General features: G+C 43.2%; 1 protein-coding gene across 1 annotated transcript in view; it reads right to left on the bottom strand.

Annotated features, from left to right (window-relative positions):
- LOC124721710 (cytochrome P450 4C1-like) overlaps window positions 1-27,416 on the bottom strand; it is a 255,403-nt gene that overhangs the window by 90,214 nt on the left and 137,773 nt on the right. Inside the window, exon 3 of the mRNA XM_047246795.1 lies at window positions 15,390-15,565. Coding sequence (XP_047102751.1) covers window positions 15,390-15,564 — 175 coding nt within the window. The 5' untranslated portion in view covers window position 15,565. The remainder of the gene's footprint in view (window positions 1-15,389; window positions 15,566-27,416) is intronic.

Below are 27,416 nucleotides of genomic sequence, written 5' to 3'. Positions count from 1 at the left end.
TGAATGAGGTGTCTGAATGTCTGTGGAGGAAGAGCAGACCATTCTTCCTTGAGAGCCGAAACCATAAAATGTAGTGATGTTGGACGGTGGGGTCTGGAACGGAGTCGATGCTCTAACTCATCTCAAAGGTGTTCCATTGGGTTAACGTCGGAAACATGGGCAGGTCAGTCAACTACATGAAAGTTATTGACCACAAAGCCATTGCCTCGAAGATGCTGCTTTATGACAGGGTGCATTGTCATGCTGATACAAATAACAATCATCTCTGAACTGAGCCTCTACTGTACGCAATACTCAGTGCTGTAAAATGCGTTCATATGCTTCCGCATTTAGTGTGTTCTTAAGCACAATAAGTGGACCATACCCTAACCACGAGAGTCACTTCCATACCGTAACACCACCTCCTCCGTACTTCACTGTTGACAGTTCACATGATGGCACGTAAAAGTTCTCCTACCGTTCGCCAAACCCAAACGCTTCCATTGGATTGCCACAGGATATAGCGTGATTCATCACGACAAATCATTCGTTGCAGTCAATCTACTGTCCAGTGGCCTTGCACCTTACACCGCCTAAGCGTTACTTAGCAGTGAATACAGAAATGTGCGATTTGCGAGGAGCTGTTCGACAGCTGTGCCCCATTCTTTTTATCTTCCCACGCAGAGTCATTGTGCTATCTGGACTGCTGGTAGCAAACTTGGAACTCACGAATGTATCCTTCCGTTGATTTCACTCGATTTTTGCAGTTACTCTCAGTAAGGTCTCTGTCCGTCAGTACATGAGGTCAGTCTGATCTTGATTTAGCTGTGGTTGTCCCTTCGTGTTCCCACTTTACAATCACATCAATAATAGTCGACTTGGGCAACTTTAAAAAGGTTGAAACATCATTGATGAATCTGTTACTTAGATAACATCTAATCAGTAGTCCACACCCGAAGTTATTGAGGTCTCCTGATAGACGCATCTTGGTGTTACTGCTTCACTATTTCTACATATGACGACATAAGACTCCTCGTCTCCTTTTCTACTGGCGGGTCCGCCTCTCGTGACATCTAGTGCTTAATTCCGCATTACACAGTATCCGAGAGTGTATATTCTATTCACTTCGTCATTCATTGTAAACTGTTTGATGAGCACAAATACAGCTGTAGAAATATAATATCGAAGATGTGCTGTCTGTCGTTCTCGTGCGGCTAATGTCCTAGTTCGTTAAATTCGTCGATATGAAACGTACATCACGTAACTACGTACATGACAAATATTGGCCAATAACAAAACTGGCCGAAATGTGAATGCTGCAAATTGTTATGAATTCAGTTCTACTGCAAAAGAAGAGAAGAAGGAGGTGGAAAGGGGGAGAGGGAGACGGAGTTAAGCGTCCTATCTAGATCAGTGTCATAATAGATTGGATACTAAGCCCTTGAGAAAACGTAGACGAACGAACTGCCTCTTGTATTGTGGCAAAAACTATACAACTGTTCACTTGAGACGATTTTGGGAAGCCATGGAAGTAAATCGGGCTAGCCTAGCGGGGATTTAAACCCCACTTCTTACAAATATCATGCAAATGCTTTGAACACTGCACCACGTCGTTTAGTGAGCCTGTTAGTCTGGTATCGTACGATGACGTAGAGGCAGCTAACTCCACAATAAATACAACAGTATAGACTGACTATATTAAGTCGTAATTTCACTTATAAACAACTAGATGACCTCTGCGCCAGCCGAAACACCTCGCTAGGCCCTAAAACCAAATTCTTACGTACTGTATGCCACTAATCTGCAGCAAAACGCAAAGGGTACAGCAGACGGTGTGCTGAGATGACACCTGTTCCTTCACAAGGGCACATATCCTGCAGTACTGAGTTTAAGCGGCGATAGACCATCTCGCTGCCTGGGCGAGGCAATGGAGGAGGAGGAGGAGGAGGAGGAGGAGAAGGAGGAGGAGGCGAGGGGGGGGGAGGAAGAGGAGGAGGAGATTAGGGTTTAACGTCCCTTCGACAATGAGGTCATTAGAGACGGGGCACAAGCTCGAATTAGGGAAGGATGTCGAAGGAAATTGGCGACGCCCTTTCAAAGAAACCATCCCGGCTTTTGCCTGAGACGATTTAGGGAAATCATGGAAAACCTAAAGCAAGATCACCGTACGAGGGTTTGAACCGTCGTCCTCCCGAATGCGAGTCCAGTGTGCGCCACCTCGCTCGGTAGACGTAGATTTAGAAATACTCAAACGTAAAAGTAGCTTCGGGGGTACCACAAGGGAATGTTATAATACCATTTATTTTCACAATATACAGGGTGAATCACATACCGAAACGCGGTTTTCGGCAAATGTTAGAGCGTCGAGGAGGACGTACTTTTTGTTTAATTAATGTTTTTAGCGATGGTATCAACGGAGATATTGAAGAAAGTACTTTTAAAAAAATGGACCCGTATAGTTTTCATAATAGCATTCGATCGCCCTTGAGAAGTGATATAGCTTTTGTTACTGTTGACGTTGAAACCTATCGTAAAAAAATCGAGAAACGTCCTAAAATTTGAGAGCACGGTGGCCGAAATCGGTATTAGCGGTGCAAACTCCACCAGGCAGAGCTCTCGTGCTACGTTATGTCAGAATGTCAACACATTTGCCTGTTTACTTTGTCTGCTTCAACATTCCTTGCATGCAGACATGTACACCAATGAGGAGAAATTTGATATACTACATTTACACGGCGAATGCAAAAGAAATGCCGTAGAAAGAGAACAGCAGTGCAGGGCTACCTATCCGGATCGCCTTGTCCGACGCGCCAGGCAGTTGCACCGATTATTAAGACGCTAGTGCAGACAGGCTGCTTGAACGTCAAAAAGAGGATAACAAAAGGAGACTACAACTGACAGAGAACACGAAGAAGCTGTTCTGGCTACGACGCTAATGAATCCGCACTCTGGTACGAGACATATTGCCAACGAATGTGGAATCAGCCAGACGAGTGTCATTCGTATCCTGCATCGACAGAGTTTCCATCCCTATCACCTATCACTACATCAGGCACTCGACGACCGTGATTTCGAACGTCGTACACAGTTTTGTTGGTTTGCCTTTCGGCAACTGAGAGACGACCGTACGTTTTTCCAATGTGTGCTATTTACCGATGAAGCAACGTTTACTGACCACACTAAAGTAAATTTGCATAACATGCACATCTGGGCAGCTGAAAATTCACACTGGCTTTGTCAAGTGCAACATCAACGGCCGTGTAGCGTAAACGTATGGTGCGGCATCATAGGAAATTACGTTGTGGGACCTTACTTCACTTCAAGCGTTCTAAATGGACTTTCGCAAGCACACTTTCTAACATTCTGCCGGTTCTTCTAGAAGAGGTACAAATGGATATTCAACAGTGTATGTAGCTGCAACACGACGGTTTTCCAGCTCACTCGTCCCGTGTTGCAACCCAGATACTCAAGGAGAACTTTCCTGGACGTTGGATAGGACGAAATTATCTTGTCATATGGTCTGAGAGGTCCCCAATTTGACTCTTCTTGATTTCTTTCCTTTGGGAGCGCTCAAAGATGTAGTCTACGACGAAGCCCCAACTACACCAAACGATATGTGTCGTTGAATCGCCAGTGCTTGCTCTACCATATCAGCCACTGTACCTACATCTGAGTATCGTTCTTTCGAACGGTGATAGAACATGTTCCTTTCAGTCCATGGTCAACAGTTTGAACACATGCTTAAATAAAGGACAAATTTATTTTTTTAAGACAAAATTTATGTTTTGTGATTTGGGTGGTTGCCAAATCAACGTTAGTAAATTTTTTATTTCATTTACATGTGTACGAAACTGCACTGCAATGTCAAATAAGTCGACAGCGTGTATTGCAGGTAGATGGTAACACTGTCATTATGCACTTACGTTCAGCATGAAACAACGTTTCACTAAGAATAATATGTATTTTGCGGTGTACATGTGGTCACCACAGTGTTTTTAATAAAATGTTTAGTTCAACGAATGTATCGCATATGATGTAACTTAGAGAAGTGAAGCTAGAAATAGTTGTCCGATAGCATGTATTTTACCTCTAAGAAGCACACAGCCAAGTTCAGGAAAAGATAGGTCAAATCTCCGTTCTAACATTTATATATTTAATACAGTAGTTGCTTTTTGTAGCGTATAAGACGTTTTTATTTTTGAAGAATGTACAGCTGATTTCTCTGTTTCAGCTCACGTAAATCTGGGACGCTACACAAATGTGAAATAGTTTTCCTAAGCACTTTGTGATGCGCTAGGTTCTTGCCTATGTCGTATTTCCATAAACAACATCCGTAGGTGAACGTGAATTTAGGTCGTAAGTTGGTTCAAGCGGAAATACAGCTTTATTCCCGTAGCGCAGGCCTACCTTACGGTATACAACAACGCAGCCCGTTCCCAGACGCATGCTTGGCAGTGTTTGCACCACAAATGCTGTTTCCGGCGACCGTGCTCTCTCACATTCTAAGGCATTTCTCGAATTTTTTACGACAGGTTTCAACGTCAACTTCAACGAACGATATATCACAGCAATTGTCTTCCCAAGAACTATCTAATGCAGTTACAAAAAGTATACGGTTCCATGTCACAGAGATACTGAAGGAACTGAAATGGCAGACTCTTGAAGACAGACGTAAACTTTCCCGAAAAAGTCTATTAACAAAGTTTCAAGAAACAAGTTTAAATGATTACTCTAGGAATATACTACTCGCGCAGGGGTCGTGAGGATAAGATTAGAATAATTACTGCTCGCACAGAGGTATTCAAACACTCTTCCCGCGCTCCGTACGTGATGGAACAGAAAGAAACCATAATAACTGGTACAATGGAACGTACCCTCAGCCATGCACCTCACGGTGATTTTCAGAGTGTAGATATAGATGTAGATTTAAAGAAATGTACTTACTTTAAACAGTTGATACCAGCGCTACAAACATTTACCGAACAAAAACGTACGTGCGCCTCGAGGCTCTAACATTTTCCAAAAACCGCGTTTCGACATGTGTAACCGTTCAGGAAATAAAAGTGGTGTTACGTCTTACTTAACTCATCCTGTATATGTTTTTTTTTAATTTATTATCTTTCTGAACGTGCCATTCAGCCATCCAAACACAGGACATGTTATATTATAATTAGTTTTGACAATTAATAGTGACATTATTTTAAGTTGTATCCAGGTACAATGTAAAATAGGACTAACAAAGGACTGATTCGACCTAAAACAAGTTTTACAATCAGAGTATACTAAAACGAGTAACAAGAAGAAAATGGAACACAGAATATATAGTATTGGTATACTACAAAAATCCTACTGCTAACACAAGAAGAAATAATAAATCGCCGTTGGTAGACGTTTAGGATATTCCAAATTGAGTCCAAATGAATGAATATTTATCTAAATTATGAATAAAATGTTCTTTGTAAGTCCTGTAAGAATTGTTTCAAAAGCTACGGATATACGACTGAATATTTGTCTAGGTCGATGATTACCTAATTTAGAGGCTAAGCGTTCGATGGCCTGCAGAGTAATACGACAGGATATAGTCAGTTAATTGCACTTTGGTCTTCCCCTGGCATCCTAACACCCAAACGTTCAGACGTCAGACACCCAGTTCGGTAGCAAACGTTGTATGTCGATAGAGTATCAACCAAAACACCGAATTAGTTCGTGCTGTGTGCTGTCGTCCAGTTTAATATGTGTAAATGGTAACTGAAAGTAACACCAGAACCACGGAGTACGGGAAACCAGTATTTGTGAGCGGGGAATGTGAAGGTCTCTGGTATGTGAGCTGATAGAGCGTTCGATCGTCATGGTAATGGTCCCGAGTTCGAAGCCCAGTACTGGTGTTGCTTTTTTTCTATTTTTACAGTTTACGCGTGAAATTGTTGTATGTGAAAACATTTTTCTGGCATGTAAAAGGACGTTTCGGAGTTTGTAGCACTATTCTTTTAGAAGTCTGTTTTCGTTTCGTTAGTTGAAAGTTAGAGTACATTTGTATGTATAGGTGTGGTGTTATACAAATGTATGCTATAGGTTTGTTACTTTCAACTAACGAAGTGAAAGCAGACTGCCAAAAGAACAATGCTACAAAATCCGAAACGTTCTTTTACATGTCAGAAACATGTTCTCCCATATAACATTTTCACGCGTAAACTGTTAAGAAACTTCCAACTCTTTATTTTGTTGTAGTTGATCTCATTTTGTTCGTTATTGTTTGTTGCATTTGTTCGGGGTGGACGTCCCATGACACCTGTTCAGATTCATCGTTGATCCTTCGGTTTTTTATTACAGAGAGCAACTAACCCTCTGACCGAACACGCTGAGCTACCGTGCCGGCATGTCCGGACCGTGAGCACGACGACCCAACGCGCTACCAGCTCACATACCAGAGACCTTCACATTTACACCTCACAGATATGCTTTTCCTATACTCCGTGGTTCTGATCTACTGGACGATAGCACACAGCACGAACTAAATCGGTGTTTTGATTGATACTCTATCGACACACAACGTTTGGTATCGACCTGAGAGTCTGACGTCTGGTGGTTTGGGTGTAAGTATCAGGAGCACTAGTGTAGCAGCATAGGGAGCTATATCTTGATATTGGCACCGTTCACAAACACGTACAGTAGCTTATACGTTGCTTCATCGTTGAACGCGAACAAGATTTGGAGGCTACTTGGGAACTGATGACCAAGAGCGCGAAGATAACTTGCAAGGACGTTCGTGTGATACGTGTTCTGAGGATACTGTAGAAATGCAGGATGACAATGACTGAATATGAAAAAAGACAAAAATTCTGCATGACCCGCTTAAGCGTCGGAATATCGATGCTGTCGATGACCTCCTGAATGGCTGGTTTCAGCTCAGCACTGGTTTTGAGGTTATTGCTGTGCACTGTCTTTAATACAGCCCCACAAAATGGAGTCGCATGTGTTCAGATTCGGAGAATATGGCTGCCAACTGAGGTCCATGGCAGTGGCCTCTGGGTATCCCCAAAGTGCTCCTCCAGGACAGCAGTGCTCCTGCTTCGATGAGGTCGAGTTCCGCCTTGCGTGAACCACATCTTGTCGAAATCAAGGTCACTTTGGATAATGGGGATGAAATCTTCTTCCAAAAACCTTCACGTACCGCCCGTTAGGTACCATCAAGGGATTATATCGTGACTGGACATTGCGCATCATACAGTCACCCGTTGAGGGTGAAGAGAGTTCTCGATCGCGAAATGCTGATTCTTAGTCCCCCAAATGCGCCAATTTTGTTTATTGACGACCCCATCCAAGTGAAAGTGAGCTTCGTCGCTAAACCAAACCATCAAAGTTCTGTTCGTTAATTCTGTGGACAATCGTGTTAGAGAAACACAACCGTTTTTCCATGGCCCTGGGACTTAGTAGTTGATAGGTTTGAATTTTGTATGGGAAGAGCTGCAGGTCTTCAACAACAATTTGTAGCAGCGTCTCCAGTTGATTCTCACCTGTTGTGCAGCTCGTCTGATCAATTTCCTGGAGCTGTTTTGAAACATAGCGCATGATTTTAGAGGTTTTCAGGTGTTTTCGCCCTTTTTGGACGACCGATATTATCAACACTGTTATCATGAATACTACCGGTTCTCTCAAACTTGCAAATCAAATTCTTGATTGTTAGCACACTTGAACTGGTTGTATTTAGCTTCAACTCTGTCCAAACTTCCTTTGAGCCGCAGATGGGTTGCTATTGCTAGCATAGTAGGCTTTCACAAGCGCAATACGCTCAGGCACGTACCGTGACATTTTCATGTGCAAATGATCGGCAACAACAAGGCGCGTGTGGTTGCACATACTAATTCCCATCACACCCCGCGGTCAAATGTGCAGCTTCAACGTCCTATCGCAAACCGTTCAGAAGTTATGACGATTTTATTTCATATAGTTCAATAATTGTCACCCTGTATATTGTTTGAATATTCTTCCTCTCCTCAAACGTATAGAGGGTTGGCGTTAACGTTGACCCGACAGAGGTGTTGGTTGAACTACCAATGATTAAATTTCAGCCGTGGTGTAATTGTCGTGAAGCTCCTTGATATTTGTGCCTTATCATAACATGATACTCTTGGGATCGTGGAATGAACTAGTGCGTAGTGACTGCCATTGATTTTAGATGTCCACGACCATTCTTCCTGCCAGTCTGAGGACAACCGCCGGCCGCGGTGGCCGAGCGGTTCTAGGCGATTCATCCAGTGGTGTCGCGGTCGCAGGTTCGAATCCTGCCTCGGGCATGGATGTGTGTGATGTGCTTAGTTTTAGGTAGTTCTAAGTCTAGGGGACTGATGGCCTCAGATGTTGAGTCCCATAGTGCTCAGAGCCATTTGAACCATTTGAGGACAACCGCTTTCTGAGAATGGGTATCATATCTGTGAGAGGGAGTTTATCATATTTAATAGCTCCAAACGGAGACACCTGCTTTGCTACGGCATCTACTTGCTCATTGCCAGGTATCTTAGAATGGCCTTTCATCCACACCATCACGATGTTGCGACAGTTCCTCTGCACTCGAAACACAATCGACAATTGCTGCCATTATGTGGTTGGTACAACTATGATGATGGTTTGTAATCAGTTGTAGGCCTGAGATACTATCACACAGGATGACCATTACGTCTGACGTGGACGTCTGTGTGAACAATAGGGCTTCGAAAATGGCAATCAGCAAGGATGTCAATAATAGTGGAGTGTGGATCCAGCTTGAACAGGGCTTGTTGTCTGCTTCGTGGTACCCAATAAGCACTTCCAGCGTCTTTACTAGACTTGGACCCATTTGTATATACGACACACGCATCGTGATAATGAGACAGGAATGCCACTGCCGTTGCTTTAGTTGGGTCCTGGTTTTGACATGTTAAACTGGTCCTGACATCAATCTGCAGAGTCGTCGTTTGGTATGGCCAGTTGTAGTACCTGTCTTATTACAATGATTCCATGCAACCGACCAACTTCATTACCATGACTTATTTCAGAGTAAAACGATCCTAACCAACAGGGACAGGAGATGAGTGCCAAGCCTTGTTAGTAACTCGGATCTAAACCTCACAATATTTCTGTTTTCAAGGAATGCAAGTCAGTCTTACACAGTTTTCGAGTGAATTTTGGAAACTGAACTGCATGGAACCGGCATTTAGAGTCAGGTACATAGCAAAAGGCAATTGATCACAGAGGCATATGGAGCTTCACAGCTTCAATGGTCCAAACAGCAGAGAAATTGGACAGTAACTGGTTGATGTGTGATCCGACGATTCGCGATTTCGTCTCTTTTCAAATGATTAAAGGCGATGCGTGCGCCGGCGGTCCAAAGAGGCGTTTAATCCGCAGGTTGTGTAGGGTTTCGTGATGTTTTGGGTGTGTTTTTCGTATCATGACCGAGAACCACTCATTTAGGTTACCGTCGTAACGTACCGGGACGTTTATTTCAACTTTCTCGGTGACCAAGTGTTGTCTTTTCTTCTACATCAGCATGATGAATATGCTGTGAGCATCTTGCCGTCCAAGAAGCGGCAGCAGTGTTCGCAGGACTCCTCAATTACGTTCCACGTTCGAGGAACACTCGAGAATATCGTGCTTCGACTGGCCCCTTAAATCACCCCACCTTAACCACACAGAACGTGTTAAGGACCCTTTGGACAGTGGGTGAAACGTAGCCACAAGCATAACCTCAGTTTAGAAGGTCTATGCCGTCTAATCATCAGTGAGTGGATTTAGTTGGAAATGTTATACCTGAAATATCTGTGGAACCTCTTCCTTTCCTAAATGATAAGGCCATTATCAAGGCGCGAGGTGGTGTTAAACGGTATTAGCCTTACGACACTTTGGGAGTGAAAATATTTTATCCATTGTGCACATCGCGTTATTAGTATGTAACATGTAGTAATAATTATTATCCTCACGTGTATGGGTTTATATGATGTTTTCTAGATTCACGAGAACAATCTGTAACGAGAACAAATAAATAAAACTCTTCTCAGATCTCTGAATACAACAGTTTGTGTAATGTTACAGGTAGTCAGTAGGCCTCATTCATTTCTGCAAGACATCTGTGGGATCACAAAACACTCAAAAGCAAACGAAGAACGTAAGTGACCATCGCAACTCACATATCGTGACAGTTAAATGCAGTTTGGCGTGACATGGTTCAAATGGCTCTGAGCACTATGGGACTTAGAACTACTTAAACCTAACTAACCTAAGGACATCACACACATCCATGCCCGAGGCAGGATTCGAACCTGCGACCGTAGCGGTCACGTGGTTCCAGACTGTAGCGCCTTTAACCGCTTGGCCACCCCGGCCGGCTTTGGCGTGACATGGTTTCGACAAGTCCATAGTAGGTACCTGGAGATATGTGGCACCAGATGTCTGAACACACGCAATATCAGTAAATCCTGTGGTCGTTGTATGCGTGCACAGGGCTGGCGCCCATTAGTCTCCCAGGTGTGTTCCATTGGATTCAGATCTAGTGAATTTTGTGGCCAAGACATGAATGAGAGTTCACTATCATGCTCCTCAAACGGCTGCAGCACATTTCTGGACTTGTGATATGGACTGTTATCCTGCTGGAAGATGTCATTGCCAATGGGGAAGACATGCAGGTGGTCCGCAATATTGTTCATGTAGTCCACGGCTGCCATGGTGTCTTCGATTACTACCACAGATCCTATGGAATCCTGCGTGGATGTCCCCCATAACATAAACTGCCTTCGAAGGCTTGTGTCCGTGGTGCGCTGCATGTATCTAGCACCGTTCACCTGGAAAGTGACGTATTTTGGCATGTCCATCAGCCTGGTGTAACCATGTTCAATAATGTTCTCTGAACTGTGTGCTCCTAAATACATGCACCTGCACCAGATTTGTACTCTGTTATCACATATGCCACAGATCACCTGCCATTCTTTACAGAGCGTGCAAGCATACTACTTCGACCCTCACTGATGAGAGTCAATGATCAACAACATCTTGTCGATTACTTGTGATTTTACCGTTCTTCAACCACTTTACACAGACTCTAACGATACTAGTAAGCGCACAGCCTACCAGATTCACCGTATCCGGGATGCTCGTTCCCAGGCGCCAAGGCCATAACAATCTTCTCTTTGCCACAGTCGGTTATTTGCAATCCGCATCTTACGCCGGGCAGTGGTCATAACATTTTGGCTCATCGGTGTATGTAAAAGGAATAAATCTACTATTAAATGTAAAGTATATACGCAGGGGAGTATGGGATAGAACTATCTTATAGGCGAGAAAATAAAGAGTGTACTAGTAAGATAAACTGAAAGACGCGCACGTCATTCGCTGTGGAGTACTGAAGTTCAGCATTCAGCTGTTGGAATTGCTCGTTGCATCTTTTAGGAAACTGGAAATTTGTGGTAAGGTCTTATGGAACCAAAATGCTGAGGTCATCGGTCCCTAAGCTTACACACTACTTAATCTAACTTAAACTAACTTACGCTAAGGGTGACACATACACACACACACACACACACACACACACACACATGTCCGAGGGAGAACTCGAACCTCCGACGGGGGGAGCCACGCAGACCGTGACAAGACGCCAGAGACCGCGCGGCTACCACGCGTGCTGCGTCTTTAAGAGGACGCATGAGTGTGACAGGGTAGCGTAAATATATAAGATTTACAGTAACTAATTGGACGGCAAACTTGTGTTACAAAGCAGAAAACAAATTTAGAGTTCAGAAGCACACAACGATGTTGGCCTAGGACAATGTTCTAACAAGAGGATGTCATGACTTTCGCATCTTGAATTTACTATAGGCTTTGTATCTTTTTAATAGTACAGTACTCAAAATCATCTAAAAGTAGTAAGGCGTACTACTTAGGTGACTCCAAGAAAATCGCAAGAAAAGTTTTAAGCGTCAATGATGTACCGGTGCATTGCGACACTGAGTACGAGCTGGCAGAGGTCATGCGGTCAGCGTTCAAGCTCCTTAAGCGGTGGATCGCTGGATCGAGTCCCGCTCATCTTTTTTTTTCTTTTAAATTATATTTGTTTCAACACTAGTCATATTACTTGGTACACGTTATATTTGAAACATAATATAATGATGACACGTTAATTTCCCTGAACTTTTATTGAATCTTCAGTGTTATTTGGCTGTTTACCAATTTTTATTACTGCAACAAAAATTATGCCACTTTTATTTCTCTAGCCAAGTGTTATTAAAATACATTCAATGGCACATCGCCAATTTTAGCCATCGACAGTTACGACAGTATTGCGTTACGCGTGGTTTGCATCCAAATTATTGAGAGAAAGAGGAAATTTTCAAAATGTAAACCAGATTTGTTTTTCCTTAGAAACTCTGAAGATTCCTTGTGCATGCTGAAAACTGCATTCATTCGATGTAGTAGATGCCGTTTTAATTTTTGTCTGTATGAAGAATACTATCCTATAACTTATAATGTCGAAAGCAGATCCGGCAATTAATCTTACATTACCATCATATTCTGGCATATTGTAACTCACTATATTAGTGAATGAAGCTATTTAAAGTATTATTTATCGATGTTTGACTTGAGCTTTTAAAGTCTATACCTCGTCCTTGAAACCTGTGTCTGCAGATCGAAAAGTCCTGATCCAAAGCATTTCTCGGCATACCCAATTGTAGGTATTAGGAATCTCGGCAGTCACGGTAGGAATACATTTTCAGGAAAAAATTTGTGTTTGGTCGTTTACTTGTTCTATAATAATGAGTATAATATTTGTTGCAATAATAAAAATTAGCAGACAACCAAATAACATTGGAAATTCCATAAAAGTTCAGGCAAGTACATGTGTCTATTCATCATATTACGTTTCAGATGTAATATATACGAAATAATATGACTAGTGTTGAAAGAAATGCAAATTAAAAACAAAAGAAAAGAAAATATCAACAGGACTCCATCCAGCGAGCCACCGATTGCAGTGTTTGAACGGTAACCACATGACCGCCGCCAACTCGTGCACAGGATCGCAGAGGATTGGTACATAGATGACGCGTAAAACTTCTCTTGGGATTTTCTCGAAATCATCTAAGCTATATGCCTTGCCGCTTGCACATTATGGTGTCCTAATGGACTACTAAAAGTGTACAAAGCTCGAAGTAAACCATGATCCGAACTTCGTGGTCTCCCCTTGTAAGACAGATAATAACTACTCTGTCTTTACATATACTCCGCAGGCCTCTATGAGGTGTTTAGTATTGAGTACATACGATGCTAAATTTATTGATGGCAGATACAGTCCATCACATTTAAAAGCAAACTAACTGCGAAAGGTATTTCAGGAGTGGGGAAGGCATTCCCAACACATATTACCAATAGTAAAACCTATGAATAACGTTTATTGGTAATAGAAGAATCTATGAATAACATTGCTGCTGTATGTGAATACAGAAAAGTAGCAAAAAAAACTGTATTTCGAAAAAATGGGTACTCAGAGTGGCAGATTCAACGTGCTCTCCGCCCAACCACTGCAGCACAACCTGTTGAGATGGATGAAGTCACGAGGGAGGAGGTAGGCACCGCATTTATTCCATACACAGGCGCACTCTCGGGGAAAATCGCCCGCATTCTGAAGAAACACCGGGTCGGAACTGTGTTTTCTCCTCCAAATAAAACTCGTGCACTGGTGGGGAGCGCCAAAGATGACCTCGGTTTGAGGAAGGCCGGCGTGTACCAGATTCCGTGTCAATGTGGCAAGTCGTATATTGGTCAGACGATGCGTACCGTCGAGGATCGATGCCGTGAACACCAGAGGCACACTCGACTGATGTATCCGAGCAAGTCAGCGGTCGCTGAACATTGTTTGTCGGAAAATCACGCCATGGAGTATGACCGCACGAGGATTCTGGTACAGACATCGAGATACTGGGACAGCGTTGTTAGAGAGGCCATCGAAATTCGCACCAATGACGACCTCATAAACCGTGACTGTGGCTATAATCTTAGCAAGGCTTGGGAACCAGCGATCGGGTTAATCAAGAGTAAATCGAGCAAACGTATAGTTGTGACGACCACGGCGGACAAAGCCATCACACCGACGTCATCTCAGACGCCGTCGCAATCTGTTCCACCGCGCGACCGTGGCGCGGGGCGCGGGGCGCGGACGGCGGAGGGAGCGCGCCGCGGGCGGAGCTTATTTAAATCGGCCGCCGCCGTGACCGAACCCAGTTCCCTCTGAGCAGCCATAGCGTACGGATCTCCGTGTCGGCACGTTCACAGGAGCTCAGTCCGTCAGTTCACCTGATGATGGCGACATGTATGATCGCCGAAATATTGTGCCCGTTGGACACTATAGACCGGCAGCATACCCGTGGATATTTTGAGTAGCAAAAGTCGTTTATGATTCTGCACTTCCATCTACTGCACATTACAGATCGTGACATTTCCAACAATCCCAGTGAATTCACGTCTCAGCAAATGTTTACGATTGCACTTGAAGGAACAATTTGCACTAATACTGTGGTACTTTTGCATCAGAATAAAAGAGGTTGCGGCCCTGTTTTTATATTTCTAACTTTAGCCGATAATGGAATTTTTGGTTGCAAATTGATGTAAGGCTTTTAATCTTCCGTTATTATTATCCTAGTATTGTCTTTAATCTCTACAGTAATAAGAACTTCCTTCCAAGATTGCTTTCATTGTTCTTTACCACTGTGAACAGTAAATATGCTACTCCATGAAAAGCCGCTTAGAACTGTTGTTCTAGGCGCGCAGTCCGGAACCGCGCGACTGCTACGGTCGCAGGTTCGAATCCTGCCTCGGGCATGGATGTGTGTGATGTCCTTAGGTTAGTTAGGTTTAAGTAGTTCTAAGTTCTAGGGGACTGATGACCACAGCTGTTAAGTCCCATAGTGCTCAGAGCCATTTGAACCAATTTTTAGAACTGTTGTTCGAGTAACTTTTATGGTGCTTAGAAACAGTTTTAACAGTTCTGGATTAAACTGAAAAAAGATGGATTTGTTTTTTATTTGAATTTCTAAAAATTTAAAAGAACGAAGATAAGAGTTGAACATACCGTCGAGATGTATGATAAGGAAATCGGACATGATTCATTGAAGGCACCGCCCCGGCTCTCATCTTAAACGATTTTGCGAAATAAAGGGAAAACTAAATCTGAATGGCAGGACAAGAAGTTGATCCTCCGTCGTCCGGAAACGAGTTCAGCGACTTAGCACTCTGCCACCTCGCTCGGTGAAATACCATTGCTAATTTTATATTACAAAAGACATGGGTCTCTATGATTTCCGCCTAGAAAAACACATTTCTAAGAATAGCTAAACAAAGTTTATTTATGTTTCTTATGATATAATAGCAAATAGCAATAGATTTCTTACCGAGTGCATTCCCTTTTCCGAATTCGAAGGTATTACCAAGCAACGGCCAGCCTTTAGGTCCTGGAATATGTGCAAGCCTAGATGCCAACTGTTTCTGCGCTTTCAGCAATTTCCAAACCTGCTGGATCACCAGAACGACGGCAACCGTTGCTAGAATGTTCACCACGATATCCATCCTGTGAACAGAGTTTGTTAGCAGTGACAAATGTAGTCAACGAAGTTTCGAAACTTGCAAGAAAAAGAGTAAAGATCGATTGCTGTTTAATTCAAACTGAAAAACTACATTCGAGTAATAGGCAAACAGAATACACTTGCACTGATAAATTCCCAGAAGCTTAAGAGAGACAAAAGAATATGCTAACAGCAAATAATAAAGAGAAATTTTAAAATTTTTCGTTTAACTTTTCATACAGGTTTACGCTGAAGTGGGGCACTCATGTTGATATAGTCATACGCTTATCAGTAGAAAGATTCCGCCTTGTATTTGAAGAAGTCTCTTCATACCGCTTGCAGCAGAGACATGGCTTGAGTTTAGCGTTCTTTCCAGATCTGTGAACCCTGGTAGGTATTTTTTCTGACATGTGGGAGGTTTACAAAGTAAGGAGTGACAAACGTTCTCCGTGCGTTGACCCACATTTGGTGCAGCGCTCTTCCCGCGACAGTGTTCACCTCGTATTGATCGCTGATGGGACCACAATAAGATTACGGTGCGGCCTTTTACCTCAACGGCTCTAATTCAGTATTCACGAAGTTAGACAAAACACTGTACTGTTTCATTAGAACCTGTATCGGAGTGATGCCTTCTACATCGATCAGATATATAAGTGCATCTACGCAACATGGAAACAAAAATATATCCAGAGTAAGTAAAGTGCAACGTTTTGAAATTCGATCAACTATTTGTGGAAGAACATTAGGAATGAAGCAGGATGCAAATATCATGAGTAATTTAATACTGTTTAATAGTAGTACCGTAAAGCATGAGAACTGTGTACGATCTTGATAAATATGTTTGTAAGAACACCAAATTGTTACAGTAATCACTATACATGCTTTGAAAGAAATTGAAACGCTTATGAGATTTTTATCACAGTCGCAAAGGACGGTATGTAATCTACATTAGTTGCTGAAATGCCTCTCCATATACGGCGGCAGGTCATGGGGAATAAATTAATATTGCAGCAAATAAAATTTTTGGAGCTCTCAGTTGATCAGAAATTAACTGTCATACAGAACTTCTTCGAAACAAAAAATGCGCTACTGGATATTAACCGCTACTTAATACGAATACGTTCTTACCTCCCAGTTCCTCTGGCTAAACCAAACCAACACTTCAAATTTCCTTTCTCTTAGCAACTCGCTTTATGTAATATCCATCTGATTCCCAATGTGAAACGCTAAACACCAACAACACTGGCCGAGCGGTTCTAGGCGCTACAGTCTGGAACCGCGCGACCGCTACGGTCGCAGGTTCGAATCCTGCCTCCTGCATGGATGTGTGTGATGTCCTTAGGTTAGTTAGGTTTAAGTAGTTCTAAGTTCTAGGGGTCTGATGACCTCAGAAGTTAAGTCCCATAGTGCTCAGAGCCATTTTGAACCAACAACACATTCTCGTCAACAGTGAAAATCCAGATTCCAGATGGGCTTCAAATTTTCGCCGAGTGGTCGACAACAACTGACCACTGTACATGTATAGCGCCTTCTTTCGTTGTGATCTCTAAGAAGAATGATCATTCATACTCCCCCAGAATACGTCATTATTTGTCGCATAGGCTGACCTTTCCAGTTCGACAGGCTAACTGATCTAAACCAGATATTCCTCATATCTGACGCGGTACGTGTTCCAGTGGGTCACTACGAACCGACAACGCTGAGGAAGGATTACGTGCATTATTTATATAAGAATATACAGCCTACAGTTGCAGGTTAACTTTATCGTTTACCTAGGTTTCAACGTTAGTAATAACGTCTTCTTCAGAACATAAAATATTATTTAAATGTTTGCCTAAAACAAGCCATGTCCTAAGTCAACTTTATAAAACTTGATGCATATACATAAAGTTGACTTAGGACATGGCTTGTTTTAGGCAAACATTTAAATAATATTTTATATTCTGAAGAAGACGCCATTACTAACGTTGAAACCTAGGTAAACGATAAAGTTAACCTGCAACTGTAGGCTGTATATTCTTATATAAACAATATCAGTTGCTGTCGCTGCATAAAAATGTTAAAAACGTTCATTATGTTTGTTGAGCAACAGTGGAATAGAACTTCTGAGAATTTTTCCTGAATACCGTCGCACAAAGAGCTCCAACAAATGGAGTACGTGTAATTCTTTGTACAAAATACAAGGAACATCAGCAATCATTTTTTGTTTTTTGTTTTTAGGTCTGTTTTTTTCGCAGTCGCAATTACGCAACTAATGTAGATTATATACCGTCCTTTGCGACTGCGATAAAAATCTCATAAGCGTTTCAATTTCTTTCAAAGCATGTATAGTGATTACTGTAACAATTTGGTGTTCTTACAAACATATTTATCAATATCGTACACAGTTCTCATGCTTTACGGTACTACTATTAAACAGTATTAAATTACTCATGATATTTGCATCCTGCTTCATTCCTAATGTTCTTCCACAAATAGTTGATCGAATTTCAAAACGTTGCACTTTACTTACTCTGGATATATTTTTGTTTCCATGTTGCGTAGATGCACTTATATATCTAGTGTAATTTGTTGTTGTGACGCTGCGAAGTGTGAACATCTTTTGCTTTCTTTCCTGTGCCTGTGGAAGCGCCCGCTATGCCTGTGTGTGCGTGTCAGAGTCAATGCATCCACACACGTCCCTAACCTTAAAGCAATAACATATGTCGCGTGGAAGAAAAAGAGTGGGAAGAAACACGATGGCAGGTGGGCTGAAACCTACCTCATCCTGACAGTACCACCTTCAAGCTGCTCTCCCCAATCCCCTTTTTTCCAGGAAACCGTGAACGTGTGGACATGCGATAAGCAGCGTTTCCCTTTCCTAGCGTTTATTCCGTCGTGCGAGACCCAGTGTTTTTCTGATTTGACAGAAGTGTTTTATTTTAACTGTGTGACCGGATGCGCTTCGTGTCACCAGTCATCAGTACCCCAGAGGAGGGAACTGTGTGTCTATGAATCATGTGAAGTCTATTCTGTATGCTATCTTTGAAATATCTGTGCTTCGTATTTTCTGATGCGGAGATTAGTGACCTACACATAGCATGTCTTACACCCTCTTACACCCCACCCCCCCCACCACCCGCCACACACACACACACGCACACACATTTGCCAGTATGTCACAATAACAACCGTTAATCCGGATGTGGCTCACCTCTGTGTCGCAAACTAGCACAGTGCTCATTAAAGCTATACCTTACCTAAGCCCGGTTGTCCGCGTTCCGTGCTTGGTTGGCGGACCCGCCTCGATGGTTTACAGCCGCGCGGCATTAGCCGAGGGGTCTAGGCGCTGCAGTCATGAACTGTGCGGCTGATCCCGGTGGAGATTCGAGTCCTCCCTCGGGCATGGGTGTGTGTGTTTGTCCTTAGGATAATTTAGATTAAGCAGTGTGTAAGCTTAGGGACCGATGACCTTAACAGTTAAGTCCCATAAAATTTCACACACATTTGAACTTTTTTTTTATGGTTTACACAGTCGGACGCATGCGTGTGGTTCTGTGTAGTCGAACGAAGGTGGAGCTCTGCGCACTGTGCTCTGTGATCTGTGCTGTAATACACTGTTTTGTTTGGCCCTCTGCAATTAAGCTCCGACGGCGAGGTGAAAGAAGAGGTTCATAACTTTCTGAACAGCATAGCGACGAGCTGGTATGACATGAGCATACAAAAACTGCCACAGCGTCTGCAAAAATCCATCGACAGAAATGGTGATTATGTAGAAAAATAGATAAATGTTCAAGCTGCAAACTGATGTAAACCATTGTAGAAATAAACAGGTCTATGTACTTATAAAAAAATAGGAGACTTCTTTTTTGGGATTACCCTCGTAATAAAGTGCTTACTTTATTTGAACACTGTTGTCCTCCAAGACTAACCAAGGTTAGAGCAAAGTCTACAAAGAAGCCATGGATTACTCAAGGAATAGAGGTTTCTTGTAAAACAAAAAGAAAACTCTATCTATCAATCCGAAACAGTTCTGATGTTGATGCTACAGCACAATTACAAGGAATACTTCAAAATATTAAAGACTGTAATATGGACATCAAAGCAAATATATTACAAGGAAAGATAGTCATATCAGATAACAAAATAAAGACAATACGGGATATAGTGAAGGAGGAGATCGGTAGAACCATACATGAAGAGGGACAAATAGCATTTAGAGTAAATGATACATTGGTGACAGATGTGTATAGTGTTGCAGAACTTTTTAAAAAACATTTCATAACTGTTACTGAAAAGGTGGGATTGTCAGGTTCTGTAGGTGCTACTATGGAATACCTAAGACCAGACATTTCAAGCAACTTTCATAATATGAATTTGACCCTCACTACCTCAGCAGAGGTAATGTTCATCATAAAATCTGTAAAATCAAAAACATATGGTGGGTATGATGAAATATCAACAAAGTTAATTAAAGAATGTGATTCTGAGTTAAGTAACATATTAAGCTATCTGTGTAACCAGTCGTTTATCAGTGGAATATTTCCTGAATGGTTGAAATATGCTGAAGTGAAGCCACTGTTTAAGAAGGGTGATAAAGAAACAGCATCAAATTTTCATCCATTTTCACTATGGCAGCATTCTCAAAAATTTTAGGAAAGGTAATGTACAATCGGCTTTATAAGCATCTTATCCCAAGTAACATACTGTCAAAGTCACAGTTCGGATTTCTAAAGGGTTCTGATATTGAGAAGGCTATCTACACTTACAGTGAAAATGTACTTTATTCATTAGGCAAAAAAAATTGCAGGCAAATGGTATATTTTGTGATCTGTCAAAGACATTTGACTGTGTAAATCACAATATCCCTTTAAGTGAATTAGAATATTATGGTGTAACAGGAAATGCTGCAAAATGATTCAGATCTTATATCTCTGGCAGGAGACAAAGGGCGTTATTAGGAAGGAGCCATGTATTATGATATCAGGCATCATCCAACTGGAAACTAATTACATGTGGGGTCCCACAAGGTTCCATCTTAGGGCCCTTACTTTTTCCTGTGTATATCAATGACCTTTCGTCAGTAACATTACCAGATGCCATGTTTGTTTTTTTTGACGATGATACAAACATTGCAATAAATATCAAATCATGTGTGGTCTTAGAAAGATCGGCTAATAAAATATTTGTGGACATTAATCACTGGTTCTCAGCCAATTCTTTGTTACTAAACTTTAAAAAACACACTACATGCGGTTCAGAACTTGTAAGGGGGGTCCCACGAGTATATACCTGACATACAATGACAAGCAGATAGAAGAAGTGGACAGTGTTAAATTCTTGGGATTACAGCTTGATAATAAATTCAACTGGGAAGAGCACACCACAGAACTGCTGAAGTTTCTTAACAAATCTCTATTTGTATTGCGAATTGTTTCAGACATAGGGGATATAAAAATGAAAAAGCTGGCATACTGTGCTTACTTTCATTCGATAATGTCATATGGGATTATTTTTGGGGTAATCCATGAAGCCAAGCTAAAGTTTTCCAGGCACAAAAACGTGCAATAAGATTTATAAGTGGTGTGAATTCAAGAACATCCTGCAGAAGCCTGTTTAGGGAACTGGGGATACTAACTACTGCTTCACAATCTACACTCCTGGAAATGGAAAAAAGAACACATTGACACCGGTGTGTCAGACCCACCATACTTGCTCCGGGCACTGCGAGAGGGCTGTACAAGCAATGCTCACACGCACGGCACAACGGACACACCAGGAGCCGCGGTGTTGGCCGTCGAATGGCGCTAGCTGCGCAGCATTTGTGCACCGCCGCCGTCAGTGTCAGCCAGTTTGCCGTGGCATACGGAGCTCCATCGCAGTCTTTAACACTGGTAGCATGCCGCGACAGCGTGGACGTGAACCGTATGTGCAGTTGACGGACTTTGAGCGAGGGCGTATAGTGGGCATGCGGGAGGCCGGGTGGACGTACCGCCGAATTGCTCAACACGTGGGGCGTGAGGTCTCCACAGTACATCGATGTTGTCGCCAGTGGTCGGCGGAAGGTGCACGTGCCCGTCGACCTGGGACCGGACCGCAGCGACGCACGGATGCACGCCAAGACCGTAGGATCCTACGCAGTGCCGTAGGGGACCGCACCGCCACTTCCCAGCAAATTAGGGACACTGTTGCTCCTGGGGTATCGGCGAGGACCATTCGCAACCGTCTCCATGAAGCTGGGCTACTGTCCCGCACACTGTTAGGCCGTCTTCCGCTCACGCCCCAACATCGTGCAGCCCGCCTCCAGTGGTGTCGCGACAGGCGTGAATGGAGGGACGAATGGAGACGTGTCGTCTTCAGCGATGAGAGTCGCTTCTGCCTTGGTGCCAATGATGGTCGTATGCGTGTTTGGCGCCGTGCAGGTGAGCGCCACAATCAGGACTGCACACAACCGAGGCACACAGGGCCAACACCCGGCATCATGGTGTGGGAGCGATCACCTACACTGGCCGTACACCACTGGTGATCGTCGAGGGGACACTGAAGGTGCACGGTACATCCAAACCGTCATCGAACCCATCGTTCGACCATTCCTAGACCGGCAAGGGAACTTGCTGTTCCAACAGGACAATGCACGTCCGCATGTATCCCGTGCCACCCAACGTGCTCTAGAAGGTGTAAGTCAACTACCCTGGCCAGCAAGATCTCCGGATCTGTCTCCCATTGAACATGTTTGGGACTGGATGAAGCGTCGTCTCACGCGGTCTGCACGTCCAGCACGAACGCTGGTCCAACTGAGGCGCCAGGTGGAAATGGCGTGGCAAGCCGTTCCACAGGACTACATCCAGCATCTCTACGATCGTCTCCATGGGAGAATAGCAGCCTGCATTGCTGCGAAAGGTGGATATACACTGTACTAGTGCCGACATTGTGCATGCTCTGTTGCCTGTGTCTATGTGCCTGTGGTTCTGTCAGTGTGATCATGTGATGTATCTGACCCCAGGAATGTGTCAATAAAGTTTCCCCTTCCTGGGACAATGAATTCACGGTGTTCTTATTTCAATTTCCAGGAGTGTATTTATTCCTTAATGAAACTTGTCATTAAAAATATATCACTTTTTCAAACCAGCAGCTTAATTTATGGAATCAGTACTAGAGATAAGAATAATCTTCACAAGGATTTAAAGTCACTTACTCTTGTACAAAAAGGTGTGCATTATTTAGGAACACACATTTTCAATAACTTCCCAGCAGCCATAAAAAGCTTAACAACCAATGAAATTCAGTTTAAGAAAAGCCTAATGGATTTATTCATGGCCAACTCCTTCCACTACATTGCTGAATTTTTCAGTGGAACCAACTGATATACACTCCTGGAAATGGAAAAAAGAACACATTGACACCGGTGTGTCAGACCCACCATACTTGCTCCGGACACTGCGAGAGGGCTGTACAAGCAATGATCACACGCACGGCACAGCGGACACACCAGGAACCGCGGTGTTGGCCGTCGAATGGCGCTAGCTGCGCAGCATTTGTGCACCGCCGCCGTCAGTGTCAGCCAGTTTGCCGTGGCATACGGAGCTCCATCGCAGTCTTTAACACTGGTAGCATGCCGCGACAGCGTGGACGTGAACCGTATGTGCAGTTGACGGACTTGGAGCGAGGGCGTATAGTGGGCATGCGGGAGGCCGGGTGGACGTACCGCCGAATTGCTGAACACGTGGGGCGTGAGGTCTCCACAGTACATCGATGTTGTCGCCAGTGGTCGGCGGAAGGTGCACGTGCCCGTCGACCTGGGACCGGACCGCAGCGACGCACGGATGCACGCCAAGACCGTAGGATCCTACGCAGTGCCGTAGGGGACCACACCGCCACTTCCCAGCAAATTAGGGACACTGTTGCTCCTGGGGTATCGGCGAGGACCATTCACAACCGTCTCCATGAAGCTGGGCTACTGTCCCGCACACCGTTAGGCCGTCTTCCGCTCACGCCCCAACATCGTGCAGCCCGCCTCCAGTGGTGTCGCGACAGGCGTGAATGGAGGGACGAATGGAGACGTGTCGTCTTCAGCGATGAGAGTCGCTTCTGCCTTGGTGCCAATGATGGTCGTATGCGTGTTTGGCACCGTGCAGGTGAGCGCCACAATCAGGACTGCATACAACCGAGGCACACAGGGCCAACACCCGGCATCATGGTGTGGGAGCGATCACCTACACTGGCCGTACACCACTGGTGATCGTCGAGGGGACACTGAAGGTGCACGGTACATCCAAACCGTCATCGAACCCATCGTTCTACCATTCCTAGACCGGCAAGGGAACTTGCTGTTCCAACAGGACAATGCACGTCCGCATGTATCCCGTGCCACCCAACGTGCTCTAGAAGGTGTAAGTCAACTACCCTGGCCAGCAAGATCTCCGGATCTGTCTCCCATTGAACATGTTTGGGACTGGATGAAGCGTCGTCTCACGCGGTCTGCACGTCCAGCACGAACGCTGGTCCAACTGAGGCGCCAGGTGGAAATGGCGTGGCAAGCCGTTCCACAGGACTACATCCAGCATCTCTACGATCGTCTCCATGGGAGAATAGCAGCCTGCATTGCTGCGAAAGGTGGATATACACTGTACTAGTGCCGACATTGTGCATGCTCTGTTGCCTGTGTCTATGTGCCTGTGGTTCTGTCAGTGTGATCATGTGATGTATCTGACCCCAGGAATGTGTCAATAAAGTTTCCCCTTCCTGGGACAATGAATTCACGGTGTTCTTATTTCAATTTCCAGGAGTGTATAAGTACAATCTAACTTCTGCACCATTTCAGTGCAGTAATGTGTTCATTGTAAATATGTGTGTGTGTGTGTGTGTGTATAAGTACAATCTAACTTCTGCACCATTTCAGTGCAGTAATGTGTTTATTGTAAAAAAGTATTGTAACGGTTCTATTATATGTTTATTACCTCATAAATAAAAAACTTTTTTTAATTTTAAATTCAGTGCATTAATGCGATCTTAGTGAGTGTTTGTAAAATTATTCTTTCATATAGTGTTCATTGAAAGAAATGATTATCATTCCACTTGGGACCTGTGGAAGGTACATTAGCTTATTAGTTTCAGTTGTAAATATTTGTCATGTATTATTGTTTCTCTGACATGTTCTACATCCTGAAGGACCTCGTCACTATGGATCAATTGGAATGAAAGTAAATCTAATCTGATCTAATTTCTGTAGTCAATGCTGAGCGACGCTTGAGATTTTTTGTTACTTTTCTGGGTTTACGTTATTTACACTGTAAATAAACCTAAAAATGCTCATAATATTGTGTTTTCATAAAATTTATGAAAACGAAAACCAAAGGAAAATTTGGGATTGCAAATAAATTTACAAAGAAGGATGCACGTACAGCGTTCGCGATGACTCTCCAAATAATGTTCCAAGAAGGAATTGCAATTAAAGCGTATAACACTTCGTATTACATTAGTTTCATTTCAACCTTCGAACAGCCCTCGGCAGCTGCACATGAACAGTGGATTCCTGGTATGGGTAAAATTGTCACGACGAGAGAGTAAAATAAATCACATCCCGAGAAGACAGTATGAAAACGTATTTCATTGTACATCTCCAGATATCTTCTCTCTAATATTTGGCGGAATGACACGGTATGCATGGTTTACTGCCAGACTGTGCGATGAGAGAGAAACTTTTATGAATGTCAACCAAGTTTTCCTTTCTGCAGAAACTTTAAAACAGCCATCTAATTGTAAAAATGTAGCGTTTATAACCTGAGAAAGATGCCGAAACGATAACTGCTTCCCTTGTTTCTACAAAGATATCACTCCTGCATGTGTATCTCATGAACTGAAATATGAGGAAAGTATCTGATTTTGTACAATTTTAAACATGGCTGTAAGCCAGCAACCGTACAAGAAAATAGGTTGCAATAAAATTTAACTTGATATGTTATCGACACCGACTATGGGCGTCTTCATCAGGACAACCAAGAACGATTACCTACAAAGATTACAAAACTATTGACATAGAGAAAAACCAAGAATAGACGATTGTTACACAGAGCAAATTTGTGAGGTGACTGTACTCACATGTCGTGGAGATGAAAACAGATTTACGAGCAAGATGCTCTCGTCATATGAAATAACTTCTTAAAATCACGTTTAAGAACGATATAAAAATTACAAGTATTGAAAACTGATATAACAATGGTACTTGGTAAAAATTATAGCTACATGACGTAGCAGACTCTACGCCGCTATGAGCGGTAAGAGGAAACAGGCACTGGAGGTGGCATCACACAGAGGATCACAGGCCGAAGTTGCTACAATGTGGACATGAAACAAGTCGCGCCATCGATTAACAATCGAAGAAATTAAGCCTCACATTAACAAAATGTCAACAGCCACTATTATGCAAAATAAAAATGTATGCGGACAATGGAAAAGCAAATATCGATGTGGAGAGAGGAAGACCATATTAGAGACTACTCTGAGGAAAACAAGGAGTCAGATTTAGGAGTTTGTAAGTAAGGGCATTATAGTATTAAAGAAATTTTTGTTATGTAGCTGCAACTGCTCATTCACAATGAAACCATCATTAAGAGAAAGGTGTTCGAAAATTTCTAATTCTTAACAGATATAAAGTCTGAAGCCTTTCTTTTTTGTGTGCAGGAGAATGACGTCATGAACTTCTTTAGGCTAACTTTATGTTCGAAGTTCTCGTGGTTCTCGTGTACATCTTACAATCCCTTCCTGGACTTTTATTTGAAATCCCAAATTTCCCTTTGCCTTTCCATTTCATTCCTTTTCTGAAAATATTAATAATTACAATATATTAGGTATTATTTCTATATATTTGGAGAGTAAGTAAAGTAAATATTTAAAGCAGAACAAGTAGAAATAGGGACTCGACCCACGACCAGTGGATTACCGTCCTGTACTTTTCTGCTGCGCGAACTGCGGCCCGGGAACTACACTAATACACACTGAAGAGCCAAGGAAACTGGTACACCTGCCTAATATCGTCTACGGTCCCAGCGAGCGCGCAGGAGTGCCGTAACACGACGTGGCATGCAGTCGACTAATGTCTAAAGTAGTACTGGAGGGAATTGACACCATGAATCCTGCAGGGCTGTCCATAAATCTGTAAGAGTACTAGGGGGTGGAGATTTCTTCTGAACAGTACGCTGCAAGGCATCCCAGATATGCTCAATAATGTTCATGTCTGGGAAGTTTCCTGGGCAGCGGAAGTGTTTAAACTCAGAAGAGTGTTCCTGGAGCCATTCTGTAGCAATTCTGGACGCATGAGGTGTCGCTTTGTCCTGCTGTAATTGCCCAACTCCGTCGAAATGCATATGGACACGAATGGATGCAGGTGATGAGACAGTATGCTTACGTACGTATCACCTGTCAGAGTCTTAACTATACGTATCGGGGGTCACATACCACTCCAACTGCACATGCCCCACATCATTACAGAGCCTCCACCTGCTCGAACAGTCCGCTGATAATATGCAGAGTCCATGGATTCATGAGGTTGTCTACATGCTCGTACACGTCCATCCGCTCGATCCAATTTGAAACGAGTCTCGTCCGATCAGGCAACATGTTTCCAGTCATCAACAGTCCAATGTTGGTGATGACGGCCCCTTCGAGGCTAAAGGTTTGTGTTGTGCAGTCACCAAGGGTACTCAAGTGGGTCTTCCCCTCAGAAAGCCCATATCGATGATGTTTCGTTGTATGGTTCGCAGGCTGACACTTTTTGATCGTCCTGCAGTGATATCTGCAGCAATTTGGGGAAGGGTTGCACTTTTGTCACATTGAACGATTCTCTTCAGTCGTCATTCGTCCCGTTCTTGCAGGATCTTT

This window comes from Schistocerca piceifrons, chromosome X (assembly GCF_021461385.2).
Source record: "Schistocerca piceifrons isolate TAMUIC-IGC-003096 chromosome X, iqSchPice1.1, whole genome shotgun sequence".
NCBI classification, from domain to species: Eukaryota; Metazoa; Arthropoda; class Insecta; order Orthoptera; family Acrididae; genus Schistocerca; species Schistocerca piceifrons.
The sequence above is the reverse complement of the archived record's forward strand: the minus strand, read 5'-3'. Positions and strand labels throughout refer to the sequence as shown.